This window comes from Artemia sp. Qi Xiang Cuo, chromosome 6 (assembly GCF_049724085.1).
Source record: "Artemia sp. Qi Xiang Cuo chromosome 6, ASM4972408v1, whole genome shotgun sequence".
Classification (NCBI taxonomy): Eukaryota; Metazoa; Arthropoda; class Branchiopoda; order Anostraca; family Artemiidae; genus Artemia; species Artemia sp. Qi Xiang Cuo.
The window spans coordinates 67,361,338-67,376,113 of record NC_142799.1 but is presented as its reverse complement, the minus strand read 5'-3'; the positions used below and the strand labels follow the sequence as shown (position 1 = coordinate 67,376,113).

The 14,776-nt window shown below is 37.2% G+C and overlaps 1 protein-coding gene across 1 annotated transcript in view; it reads right to left on the bottom strand.

The window, feature by feature from the left end:
• The window catches only part of LOC148951539 (structural maintenance of chromosomes protein 5-like), a 162,329-nt gene that overhangs the window by 89,983 nt on the left and 57,570 nt on the right, over positions 1 to 14,776 (bottom strand). Inside the window, exons 4-5 of the mRNA XM_089090325.1 lie at positions 12,898 to 13,027; positions 9,204 to 9,327 (exon numbers count right to left, since the gene is read on the bottom strand). Of these exons, the coding sequence (XP_088946451.1) occupies positions 9,204 to 9,327; positions 12,898 to 13,027 (254 nt within the window). The remainder of the gene's footprint in view (positions 1 to 9,203; positions 9,328 to 12,897; positions 13,028 to 14,776) is intronic.

The window sequence follows — 14,776 nt, the reverse complement described above, 5'->3', positions numbered from 1 at the left end:
ACGACCAATAACCCTTTCAAAAGGAATTTTATGGGGGGATAATTTTCGTAGGACAGTAGCTTCTAGTTCAACACCCTACCCCCTCCCTTGTGCGCTGCAACAGCACATTACACAGTAGTAAAAATATTTTAAAATTTCGAAACCCACCGCAGATTGTAACTAGATTTATGATAATCTTTTATCATAACGTGAGGGCGTGATGTTCTCACGGTAGGAGACTTGTCCTCTTTGGCACGAAGTCTAAACATGATATTTCTAAGATCCAGGGTGCTGTTTCCTATGTTCTTCAAACGCAAGGAATAAAACCATTTCTTCTCACTAAAAACATCTGTTCAGGTACAATGCTCAGGTGACCAATTTGGATTACATATCTTACGAGATTTTTGACTATGGTAAACAAAACACTTATTTCGAAGTTTTACTTTCTAAAGCAACGTTTGTCCAAGGCCACCAAAGGTCAGCGCCCTTTAGAGGAAGAAGAAGTGGAGGTTGATATATCAATAAATTTACCTTACATAAAAATCAGATACAAAAAGGATAATGCCATTTGATTTCCCATTCAATACTCTTTCCAAATATAAACTTTCATAATCAACTCTAATATTTTCTTCGTTGCATTTTGTTAAATGCGGTAATTCAACTCCTATTTGGCAGTGACTGGCTTAGGTGGACTTATTACACACGTCTAGAAATTAGTTAGATAGAGAAAAAATGTATTACTAAAATCACAAGGTACTTCATCGTCTTCAAAAAAAATATTCATAAGCTTTAGTAATCCATCTGTAACTTCGAAGCCACCATATTTCAAAAATCCATTTATCCCATTATTATTACCTATGGCCAGCACTTATTAACATTACATTCACATTATTAAATTTATCAAATTTTAAAAAATGGCGCTTTACTGAAAACACAAAACCGACCCCCCCCCTCCCAAAAAAAAAGATATAAAAAAACAAAACAGGATGTTCCATTAGCAAAAAAAAATTATGTAACTAGTCTGTACAAAACAAAGAATAATTTGTAAGTCTTTCAATTGTCTTTCAGCAACGACGATATCGATATCTTTCAGCAAGCTATTTTAATTCTAAAAGAAAATCTAGCAAGCAGTTTTCAGTAAAGTTCTATTTTGAAAATTCTACAGATGTTGGAAAATATCACAAGCCAGTTGATTAAAGCTATGTTTGCAGTCATATCTTACGTCACCGGCGAAGCAACAATTTTGTTTATTAGTTAAGTTTCAGCTTCGCTTTTTAATTCCGTAAGAAAAAAGCTTTTCTTTTTAAAATTAGTGTCTGCTTCTTTTTTTTCTACATAGATAATACAAATTATGAAACGAATCTTTTTTAATTTGTGGCGATAAAACCAAAGAAGCCAAAATGATTTTTTGCAAGAGCAGAGGCTTTTACTTATGACTTCCCATGAAAATCGGTAATTTGTAGTGCAATGTTATTATTGGATGTTTTTAGGAATTAGAATTAGGTTTCGAAGTCTCGAGTTGGTTTCAAAGGCACTTTGAGAAAGTTTCTGCCAAAATACGTGTTCCAGGGTAATTGGACCGCTGATGGCAGATCAAATGAGAGGAACTGTTTGTAAGCGCTAATGAAAGAGTATGTGGGATGAGCTGTTTATTCGCACCGAGAATGAAGAGCCAGAAATCATCTGCGGTAAACTTACTGCTAATTATCTTTATACAGTGGTTAAGATGGAGGCTCCAAACTTTCTATTTAGGGTTTTATGCTATGAAAAACTGATTGAATATCTCAGAATTTCCATTCTCTTGGATTTGACGGTTTAGGCGCACAAAAAGGCCAAAAAATGTCATTCTTCTGTGGTACGATCTCTTTTGCTACTTAAAAACGGAACTATATATGGCAATTTCCTTTGAAGTGAGGCCTCTCTAAACATTCAACGACGAGTGGTTCGATACGATCACCCCTGGGGCAAAAAAAGGGGATTTCGTTTGTTGTTTAAGATGGGGGGCTATAATTTTCCTATATGGGGTTTTCAATTATTATAGTTTCAATAGTGCACTTTTCATTTCAATCCGATGCCATTATGGAGGGGATTTAGACTCTTTTTCAAAATTCCCTTAAATATGGTTGCGCAATAAAAATTTACTATTAAGATCCTGAATCAGGTGAAAAAAGCAATTTTTCTCACTGGATAGTTTTTTTTAATGAGCTTTTAAAATTTTGGTTACCATGGGCTTTTCTTGACCGCAGTTGTCGCTGCAGCTATGATGCCTAAAAGAACCATATATGCAATCTAGCACAGCAGATAATATACTGGCTTTGCTATTGTTTATTTCTACCTAGTCTTTTTTTGCTTCCCCCCTTTTCTCCCTAGTTTTTTGCCTCACCCCTTTTCCCTCCCCCTATTCACCTAAAGGTTAAGTCATTTTACTTACATTTCTGTTTGTTTTTCTCTCTACTGATTGGTATTGCAGAAAAAAACGTAACAGAAATATAAAATATTTCCGAAATAGAAACGGAAAGCAGGTCGTCCACGTTTGGGGTGGGAGGATGTCATAAAGAAAGATTTAAGGGAAATACAAACTTCCTGGGAGGGTGTAAAGACGGAGGCTTTGAATAGATTAGGATTGAGGAGGAGCGTGGGTAGCTGTGTTGACCTCAGGCTTCTTGGTGCTTCAGTGAGTTGTTAGTAGTAGTAGTACTAATCCTCTAATGCCTCCCCAGAATGTAAACGTACGCACAGACGTCCATATTGATCCTAGAATATAAGGATGGTCGTAGAAATTGTTGTATCCCTGTATTAATTTTGTTTTCAGGCAGATTGAACAGTTCTATCATAGGCAGTGCAATCGCGCTGGCTAAGTAAAGAACGATGTCGGCACAATGTATTTTTTTTTTTCGTGGTCTTAGACCAGGGCACTTCGTATCGAAGGAGTTGTCGTAGAAACTTCGAAAAGGACTCATTCGACTGAAAATTGGAGTGGCTTGTGCCCTTTTTAATAGTCGAAAGTGATTGGAGGGCAACTAGCCCCCCCCCCCCTCCACGCCCATCATTCCCCCAAACACATCCAATCAAATTTTTGAGATAGCCACATTGTTCAGCGTAGTTGATTTCCATATAGAAAATATGTTTTTGAGGAGGATATTCCCCACAACCTTCAGTGCAAGGGTTTTAAGTTATGCCCTGGGGGCATTTTTTTTATTTTTTTATTCCAATATTGACGGCGCCAGGTATTTCAAAGTATCTGATATGCCGCTATTCATTTACCTCTTTCAATGGCCTCGAGGTTTTAAATGTCTATTAAACCTTCTTTTGAAGGTGTCAACAGAGGATATTGCAGGGATAATATTCCCAGGAAGATCGTTCCAGATAGAAGTGCAACGCCGGATAAAGCTGCTCCTCAAGCACTCAGTTTTTGGTATATCCTCTTTTAGATAGTTACTCTGAATTAAGAGTCTTTATGTCTGCCTTGTTAGCTGGAAACAAATGAGTACAATTCGAGAGAGATCGTCTGAGGGAGGCGAATTCATGTACTTGTAGAAAACTGCCATCAACGCTACATCAAACCTTTCATTTAGAGGCTGGAGCTATTCTTGTGTATAGGCGCAGCCCACCCTATTTGCCCTATTCTGGATCTTCTGAAGTGGTGCCAACACCGTTTTCGGAGCATATAGCAGGCATCCATATTCAGCTATGGGTCTGATGCAAGACTTGTAGAGTGGGATGATCGAGCTTGATGGAAGAAGGTTTTTGCAACGAAGAGTAACTCCCAGCTGTCTTGCGCAGGAGGTTCTCACCAGATCAAGGTGGTTGTTCCAAGAGAGATCGGTGGAGAAATGAATCCCCAGTAGACGAAGCTCGTCAACTCTCTTTATAGCTTCATTTTTGAAGATGAAACTGGGGTGTTCATGTGGCACCTTTGATCGGGTAATTAGAAGCTCTTTTGTTTTTGATGCATTGAATTTGATCATCCATGCATCAGACTACTTTTCAATTTTCAAAAGATCCATCCGTAGGGAAAGGGAGGCTTGTGTTGGGTCTTCGTGTTTAGGGGCGGCTGAGTGTGTCGTGGTATCGTCGGCAAAGTGATGCAGAGGGTTTGCGAGGTTGTCTCCCATGTCGTTTATGTAGATAAGGAAAAGCGTAGGTCCCAAGACACTGCCCTGGGGTACCCCTGCTTTCACTGGGTATTCGCGGGAAATAACCCGTCAAGAACAACCCGCAGTGAACGATCGGAAAGAAAGCTCTCAATCACTTTTAACAGACATGCCATAAGAACGATGTTGGCACAATGTATTATTTTTTTTTTTTCTTTAGAGCAGGGCACTTCGTATAGAATAAGTTCTCGTAGAAATTTCGAAGAGGGCTCATTCAATTGGAAATTGGAGTGGCTTGTGCCCTTTTTAATAGTCGAAAGTGATTGGAAGGCGACTAACAACCCCTCCACACGCACCATTTCCCAAAAAAAATCCCATTAAAATTTTGAGATAGCCATTTTGTTCAGCTTAGTTGATTTCCAGATAGAAATTATGTTTTTGAGGCAGGACACTCCCCCATAGTCCTTAGGACAAGGGTTTTAAGTTATGCCCTGGGGGCATATAAGGTTTGTATAGAAAGCCTTGTCATAGAAGCTTCAAAAAAGACTCATTCGATTGGAAATTCAAAGGGCTAGTGCCTTTTTTAATAGTCGAAAGTGATTGGAGGGCAACTAACCCCCCTCTCAGGCCACCTTTCCCCCAAACACATCCAATCAAAATTTTGAGATAGCCATTTTATTCAACGTAGTTTTAAGTTCTAGAAATTAGGTCTTTGAGGATGACAACCCCCCCCCCCCCACAGCCCTCAGGACAAGGATTGTAGGTTATGTCCTTGGGTTATATAATGTTGTTATAGAAAGCGTTTTGTAGAAACTTCCAAAACGGCGCATTTCATTGATATTGACATAGCCAGTGCCCTTTTTAATACTCGAAAGTGATTGGAAGGCCACTAACACCCCTTCCACTCCCACCATTTCCCCAAACACATCCAATAAAAATTTTTAGATAGCCATTTTGTTCCACGCAGTTTAAAGTTCAGGAAATTATACCTTTGAGCAGGAAACTCCCCCCATAGTCTTCAGGGCAAGGGTTATAAGTTATGCCCTGGAGGCACATAAGGTTTTTATAGAAATCTTTGTCGTAGAAACTTGAAAAAGGGCTCATTCGACTGGAAATTCAAAGGGCTAGTGCCCTTTTTAATAGTTGAAAGTGATTTGAGGGCAACTAACCCCCCTCTCACGCCCACCTTTTCCTCAAACACATTCAATCACAATTTTTAGATAGCCATTTTATTCAACGTAGTTGACAGTTTTGTAAATTAGATCTTTAAGGGCAACAACCCCTCCCCACCACAGCCCTTAGGGCAAGGGTTGTAAGTTATGCCCAAGGGGTAAATATGCGTTATATAGAAAGCGTGGTCATACGGACTTCAAAAGGGCTCACTCAATTGGAAATTAAAGGGATCGTGCCTTTTTTAAAGTTTAAAGTGATTGGAGAGCGACCCTCTCACACCCACCATTTCCTCAAACACATCCAATCCAAACTTTGAGATTTCCATTTTTCTCAACGTAGTTGAAAGTTCTGGAAATTAGGTCTTTTAGGATGAAAGCACCCTCAGAGCCCTCAGTGCAAGGGTTGTAAGTTATGCCCTAGAGGCATATTAGGTTTATATAGAAAGTTGTTGTAGAAATTTCAAAAAGGGCTCATTTCATTGGAAATTGAAATTCCCCTTTTAATAGTCGAAAGTGAGTGGAGAGTAATTAACCCCCCTCTCACGCCCTGGGAGCTTGCCCTGGGAGCAAATTATGCCCTGGGAGCAAATAAGGTTTTACAGATAGATTTGTCGTTAAACTCCAAAAGAGGCTCTTTCAATTGGAAATTGAGAGGGCTAGTGCCCTTTCTAATAGTCGAAAGTGATTGGAGGATAACTAACCCCCCTTTCACGCCCACCATTCCTCCAAACACATTAAATCAAAATTTTCGGGGAGCGATTTTGTTAAACGTAGTAGAAAGTTCGGGACCTTAGGTCTTTGAGTATGACCACCCCCCCCCCAGCCCTCAGGGCAAGGTTTGTAAGTCCTGCCCTCGGGGCTTATAAGGTTTTTATTGAAAGTGTTGTCGTAGAAACTTGAAAAGGGCTCATTTGATTGGAAATTGAAACTGCTAGTGCCATTTTTAATATTTGAAAGTGTGGAGAACGATTATCGCTCCTCTCACGTCCACCATTTCCCCAAACCCATCCAATTGTTTTTTTTCTTTTTTAATTAGCAGCCAAAAAAGGAAAAAAAGGAAAAAAGGAAAAAAAATGATGTTTAAAAATGGGGTTTGGTGGTCATTTCAGCTTATTTGTTTTTCGTAAATATTAGTGTGTTTATTTTTGTGTGTTGTAAAAATAAGCTGAAATGATGATGTAAAAGAGGGTTTTTTTGGGGGGGTTTTTGTTGGTTTGTTTATTTATTTTTTATTGGGATATTTTTTTTTATATTTTTTTTATTTTTTTTTAGTAGTGGCTTCTTTGCAGAATTGGAATTTGAGAAAATTTTGTCTGTTGTTGTAAATGGCCACCGCAAGCGGGGACTTCCTGTGGAGGGGGGACGTCCTCTCTGCGGGAGAGAATTTTATTTTATTGTTAATATGGATTAAAAATTATTTTAGTAGAAGTACAATAATGCGAAGACCATTCTTTGGCTGCTAATTTTAGTAAAATGTAGAGTGTAGGTGGCATTTAGATTTTTGTAATATTTAAAAGTAGTTTTTTTTTTTAATGTTAGAGCCACTGAGAGGAGAGGAGGTGGGATTAAAAAAAAAAAAAAAAATAAAAAAAAAAAAAAAAAAAATAAAAACACATCCAATCAAAATTTTTAGATAGCCATTTTGTTAACTGTAGTTGAAAGTCTTGGAAATTAGGTCATAGAGGATTGCAACCCCCCTAACAGCCCTTAGGGTAAGAGTTGTAATTTATCCCCTGGGGGCATATAAGGTGTTTATAGAAAGCGCTGTCGTTTCAAAAAGGGCTCATTTGATTGTAAATTGAAAGGGCTAGTGCCCATTTTAATAGTCGAAGGGGATTGGAAGGCTTGACATTTTTATAGTAAATATCGATGTGGGTATAATGTATTATTTTTTTTTTTTTTTTTTTTTTTTTAGACCAGGGCACTTCTTATCGAAAGAGTTGTCGTGGAAACTTTGAAAAGGGCTCAATGGATTTAAAATAGAAAGGGCTGATGCCCTTTTTAATAGTCGAAAGTTATTGCAGGGCAACTATTCCCCCTCCCACGCTTATCCTCCCATTTGCCCATTATGTTTAAAAGCTAAATGTTGCCGTAAGATTAAATCAAAATGCACTGTGTTAATGCTCATTCCCAATAAGGTATCTCAGCAGTATCCCAAGAACGACTCAGGGTATTATGTTCAAACTTTCGGGGCTACTTCTGCTCTTAAAATTTAACCAAATCAAAATAGTGTATCCAAGCTATCAAAGAAAGTAAACAGATTTTTTTACGAATGGCATCACGTTTTCCATTTCAGGTCAACTAGAGGAGGTATGAAACTAAATTAAACACAACTATTTGTTTCCATATTTTTAAAAGGGTGTATGTTGTTAAAAATTGCTGAAAAATTTCCTTCAGCATAAAAATAGCACGCCAAACTATAAAGTCTTAAAAAAAACGAAAAGATTTAAATATTATTTTCTTTTTCCCTGAAAAGACTATGTCAATATAAAACGAACAGAAATTAATTTAAAAAAAAAATTCCACAAAATAAGTTTTTCGAAGAAAAGTAAAGAACTCCATTAAACAAAAAATGAGTAAAAATAAAATCAAATAATCTACCAAGCGTGAAACTACCACAAATCAGCATCAATAAATAAATGAAACCCAAAACGAACAGAAATTATAATTAATAACCGAGTCAAACTCAAAACGAGCAGAAATTAACATAAGTTGGGTGCAAAACCCCTATGCCTTCCCAAGGCCAGAACAAAATTTGCAGTTTACTGAAAAAAATACAAATTACTGTGCTTTGTCAGTTTAATTTACATATACTGATGGCTAGTAATCAAAATCTTGGTCTTTTTTTATTTATTAAAGTTATAAAAGTAAAAACATTTATATTTTTTTCAGTAAAGTGCAAATTTTGTTTTGGCCTTGGGAAGGCATAGGGGTTTTGGGCCCAAATTATGTTAATTTCTGCTCGTTTTGAGTTTGACTCGGTTATTTATTGTAATTTCTGTTCGTTTTGGGTTTCATTTATTTATTGATGCTGATTTGCGGTAGTTTCACGCTTGGTAGATTATTTAATTTTATTTTTGCTCATTTTTCGTTTAATGGAGTTCTTTACTTTTCTTTGAAAAACTTATTTTGCGGAGAAAGTTTTTTTAGTTAATACAAATCAAAAATCAAGACCTTGACCTATTTTATAAAAATAACAGGTACTATTTTATGAAATAGGTATTTTATGAAAAATTCTATTTTATAAAAGATAGTAGCAATAGTTCGGAAGCCAGACTCTTATACTCAAGTCATTAATGGTCAGTTTAAGTCAATCTTTTTTTAAATTCAAACTAAGCTACACATGAAACAATTCTCAAGAAAGTTCCAATAATTTGACCTTGACATGTTTCATTAAAAAAAAATAGGTGCTATTTTTACAAAACAGTTATTTTATAAAAATGCTATTTTAGAGGAAACACAAGTCAGACGTTCATACCGAATTCATTTTATGGTCAGTTCAAGTTGATTTTTTTTTTTATTATAAACCAAACTTGAATTTTCAAGAATAGAAATAGTTCTTCTTTCTTATTCTTAGTTCCACCAGAGTTAATTTTTTTTCGGGAATTAAATATTTTCATAATGCAGTTTTGCCTTTTGCCAAAGACAGCGCTTCAATTAGGCGAATTGGAGAGAATATGTCCCACTTCCACCTTTACAAATCAACTTCTAAACGAAGTCCTCAATTTCCCAATAATATGAAAAGAACAATTCCCGAGTTAGCAGTTGAAAAAAAACAACTTCTCACTATACTACATCACATATCAGTCAATCGGGCAGTATTTTTTTTAATCGAAAATGCTTAGCATCCTCCCCCTACCTCCAACATGTTTAAGCTCCTAGTTGATTGAAAATGCATTTTTTCTTCGTGTGGATGTTTTAAAATTACAGAAAAAATCGTTGAAAGGGTTATACTAACCTTTCTATATCCACTTTCAGACTTTGCAGCGTAGCATTACCATTTTTGAGGATGGTATCAAATGTCCTCAATTCTGTTTGGCTGCTAATTAAATAGGTTAAATCAGCTTCAAGGGAAAAATCACCTATAAATAAACGCGGTTTAACCACACAGTAAATCAGACAAATGAAAGCTTCTATAGCATTTCAATATACAACTTGACGTAATTTTGCCGTTTTCACGCTTAAAAATAGTATCTTAATTTCTACACTTCTGAGATAAGTGTCAAATGCCAATTGCACGACTGTTTTTAGACGAGGACCGACGGTAATATACGTTCAATGAATCACCCTCTTATCCTTCTAATAGAAATTCTATTACGACCTTTTGAAAGGGGAGCTTTCAAAGGTTTAATCGATAAATAAATTTCTTGTATCAGATCACATGCTGCATAGCAATTTGATTGCGTTTCTAGGAGACAAAATTCGTTGAAAAACCACGAATTGAGTAATCGAAGTAGGTATATCTCATAAACCTACCTTGATGACACATGTTGACACTTGGGTCGACATGAACTATCACTGTTGACAAGAAGCGAGATCCACGGAATGTATCATTCCGTGGATGTATCATAACACGGAAGTTAGGTCTAAATATCAGAAAATTTATGCTCGCAGAAAAAAAATCTAAAAGCGAGTGTTCTAGGAAGAAATGTTATAGGGTACATGTATTAAAAGAGATGTCACGATAGAAATATATATGGCTATAAAACTAATGAGTATAAAGGCCAGACCTTCTATTCCTGTTGCAAGGGAAATCACGATTCCGAGACATTATGGATAATTATTTCTTGTTTGACTTTTATTCTGTCATTCCAGCTGTTTATTTCTAGTCTTTTCAACCATCTACTTTTTATCAACTGCTTTTTTAGCCATATATCTTTTTTCAACTGCCTATTTAACCATCTGCTTTTTCAGCCATATCTAGAGCAAATTTGAAGTTCTAGGCGGGGGGGGGGGGGGGGGTCAGCAGCACCCCCTCCGTACGCCCATGAAGGCCATACTGGCTCCAATGTGTTATTCTTTTTTTTCCCAGAGGCACTTCGTACGGAAGGGGTCGTCGTATAAACTTCAGAGGGGGCTCATTCGATTGGAAATCGGAAGTTCTGTGCCCTTTTTAAGAGTCAAAAGTGATCGAAGGGCAACTAGCCCCTCCCCCCCCCCCGCATGCCTTTTTTACCCCAAATACATCCGACAAAAATTTTGCGATAGCAATTTTGGAAAAAATAGTTCAAAGAGTATATAATTAAAACTCCGGGGTCGAAACACCCCCCCCCGGGGCCCAGGGGCAGTTATGCCCTGGGGGCATATATGGTTCTTATAGAAAAGATGTTCGTATTCACTTCATAGAGGGCTCATTTGACTGGAAATTGAAAGTTCTAGTTCACTTTTTAAGAGTCAAAAGGGATCAGAGGGCAAATAGCCCCCCCCCCCCCAACGCCTTTTTTCCTAAAACACATACGATAATAATTTTGAGATAGCCATTTTGTTAAAATTACTTAAAACATCACATAGGAAAGACTCCAGGGTTAACAAAACCCCCCAGGACCCGGGGGCAAGTGTTGTAAGTTATGCCCTGGGGTCAATATATGGTTCTTATAGAAAGGATGCTCGTATAAACTTCCGAGAGGGCTCATTTGATTAGAAATTGAAAGTTCTACTTCATTTTTTAAGACTCAAAAGGAGATCAGAGGGCAACTAGCCCCCCCACGCCCTCTTTTCCTCAAACACATCCCATAAAAATTTTGAGATAGCCATTTTGTTAAAAATAGTTCAAAAATCTGATAATGAAAACTCCAGGGTCGACAAAAACCCCCAGGGCACTGAGGCAGGCGTTGTAAATTATGCCCTAAAGGCATATATGGTTCTTATGGAAGGGATACTCGTATAAACTTCAGAGGGCTCATTTGATTGTAAATTGAAAGTTCTAGTTCACTTTTTAAGAGTCAAAAGAGATCGGAGGGCAACAAGCCCCCCCTCCACCCCCTTTTCCCCCAAATACATCCGATAAAAATTTTGAGATAGCAATTTTGGTAAAAAATAGTTCAAAGATCATATAACAAGGACTCGAGGGTCGACACAACCCCCCCCCTCCCCGGGCCCAGGTGCAGGTGTCGTAAGTTATGCCCTGGGGGCATATATGATTCTTATAGAAGGGATGCTCGTATAAACTTCAGAGAGGGCTTTTTTAATTGGAAATTGAACCCCCCCCCCCATACACATACAACCTTCTTTTCCCCAAATTCACCCGATCAAAACTTTGAGATTGCCAGTTTGTTTGAAATAGTCCAGCGATCAGACAACAAGACTTCGGGGTCAACATACCCCCCCCCCCCCCACCCCACTAGAGCCATGGGTAAGGGTCGTAACTTATGCCCTGGGGGCATATAAAGTTTTTATGGAAGAAGTGGACATATAAACCTCGAAGGACTCAAATGGTTAAAAATTGAAAGTTTTATTTCTTTTTTTAAGAGTCAAAAGTGATCCGATTGCAACTAGCTCACCTCCCCCCCCCCCCGCCAACCTTTCCCCTTTTCCCCAAATGCGTCCGGTTGAATTTTTAAATAGCAATTTTGTTCAAAATAGACCAAAGATCATATAACAAAGACTCCAGGAATAACACAGCCCACCGAAACCCGGGTGTGAGTGTTGTAAATTATGCCCCGGTGGCATGAAAGATTTTTATGGAAGGAATGGTCGTAAAAACTTCGGGAGGGGGTTCATTTGATTTTAAATTGAAATTTCTAGTACCCTTGTTAACAGCAAAAAGTGACCGGAGGACAACTAGTCCCCCCAGGCCCCTTTTCCCCAAATGTATCTGGTCAAAATTTTAAGATAGCCATTTTGTTCCAAATAGTTTAAAAGTCAAATAACAAAAACTTAGGGGTCAAAACAGGCCCCCAAAGCCCGGGAGAAGTATTGTAAGTTATGCCCCGGGGGTAGATAAGGTTTTTAGTAAAGGGTGGTCGTATAAACATCAGAGGTGACTCAGTTGATTGGAAATTGAAATTTCTACTTACTTTTTTAAGAGTCATTAAAAGTGATCGGCGGACATATACCTCCCCCCCTCCAGCCTCTTTTTCCCAAATGCATCCGATCAAAATTTTGAGATAGCCATTTTGTTTGAAATATTCCAACGATCAGATGACAAGTAAAGCGCCAATGACGCAGTAGTATTTAGACTTTTACAGTGAGAAAAGGAGGCAAAACTCAAACTCTTATTTGCAGTGATTTTTGTTCGTTTAAAGCTTTATTGGCATATTCAATTTAAGTCTTCACTCGTTTTAAGATTTATTTATTCGTTTATATTAGTACCTATTGTATGTTTGTAAGCTATGATTGGTTTTATAATTTCTGTTCGTTTTGGATTTCATTTATTCTTTAATATTAGTTTCGTGTCGTTTCTAGTTTGAATTTTAACTGGTATTTGTATCTGCTGATCTGAAGTTTAATATAGCCTTTACTTTCTTTGAAAAACTTCTTTTCCGGAAAGTTGTTTTAAATTAATCAACCTAAAAACTTCTTTTTCAAGTGTGCTTAGAATACATGCAGGGTATAAAGTCAGACTACCGAAGCTGGAGTCTGAGTAAATAATAAATATTGGCCTTTGGCCAACATGAAATTGAAAGGATTGGAAAAAAAACTGATGAACTAACCGGTACAAATTTGTGTGCTCTTCAGTAGTTGCTGTGAAGACATTTTGGCAAAATCCTGGACCTTTTCCTGGGATTGAAATTGGCACAAATTATTCATTGTGATATTCAGATTCTTGAAAATCTCTTTCGCCTGCAAAAAAAGTAATTAGAAGAAAATGGGAAGGAAAGATATTGAGTGCCGGGTCTCTTTTGGTCACTTCGCTTTAAGGCTTTTGCTTGGTCACCCACTGATTGGTGCTCTTTCTATCTTAGTCCCTTTCAGGGATTTAATATTCTCTAGGGCGAGGTAACCAATGGTTGAAATTGGTAGTAACATAGCAAAAACAATCAAATAGATTATTTTAGTTAGTGAATGGACAATGCCAAAATCAGAGACCGATTTATATACTGATTCTGTTTCTTAGCAAATTGACTGTGTAATACAAATGACTGTGTCAACATATTTCATCTACACTTAGCATGACACTGTGGTTGAGATGGTTCCCTCCCTAACAAAGGCTAGTTTTTGTCAATTTGAGCTAAATCACTTTTTAATTTTTTTTTAAACCTAAATTTTCTATTTAAATTGAATTTTGGTAATTCTGTATTACAGCGACAACACTCAAGAATTACGCTGTCTAAAGCTCGAGAAAAAACCGGTTTCATGTGTCTGTCTTTAAAGACAATTAGCTTACGCTCAGTGGAAAACGAGTGGCGAGTGACAGAATAATTGGACTTATATAATTAGGGCTATGTATTTGCACATTAGGAGGGGGGGGGGGTAAAGTATTTGGACAGCATGAAGTTAGAAACCAATTCTTACTTCATAATTAGATTTTTTAAAAAAACAAGTTTTTTTTAACTCAAAGTAAGGAGCGACATTAAAACTCAAAACGAACAGAAAATATTCTGTATATGAAAGAGGCTGTTCCCTCCTCAACGTCTCGCTCCTTACGCTAAAGTTTTTTATTGTTAAGAAAATAGAGTTGCGAGAAAGAGTCAAACTTTAACGTAAGAGCGAGACGTTGAGGAGGGGATAGCCCCTTTCATATACGGAATAGTTTCTGTTCGTTTTAAGTTTTAATGTCACTACTTACTTTCAGTTAAAAAAAAACTTGTTTTTTTTCTTTAATTTTTGAACATTTTTGAATTAATGCAGGTTTTGATTTTGGCTCACCGTACATGACTAATTAAAACAAAATTTGCATATAAATTTTACTTTTATTTGGTTAAACGGCTTTCTCGAAAGTTGTTTAATTTTACTACGTAACTTGCGAATTAACATACGTAACGAACCTCTTTACGCTAAAGTTCAAATTGTGTTCCAATTCTTTAAAAATGACCCCTTAATCACAAAGACCGTTAATTAGAATAGATTGTTCTAATGAAAGTACTAAAGAGAAAGGTATGAACTAGGGGGCGAACCCAATCATATACATAATAATTTCTGTTCGTTTTAAGTTTTGATGTTGCTCATTACTTTCAGTTGAAAAACTTTTTTTTCTGATCGTTTTTAAATAATGCTGAGAAATCCGGCGCCCCTTCATAGCAATGTCCCTTCCTCCATGGAAACTTCCTCCATGGAAAGATCCTCCTACATAACCAACGACCCCCCCCCTACCAGAAAAAATCCCTCTTGAAAACCTCTGTATACTTCCCAATAACCAATACTATATGTAAACATTGGGTAAAGTACATAACTTTCAGCCCTCCCCCCGGGGACTGTGGGGGATTAAGTTATCCTAAAGGCATAGTTATTATATTTTCGACCATGCTGAACAAAATGGATATCTCAAAATTTGATCGGGTGACTTTGGGAAAAAATGAGCGTGGGAGGGGGCCTAGTTGTCCTCCATTTTTTTGTCACTTAAAAAGGGCACTAGAACTTTTAACTTCCGTT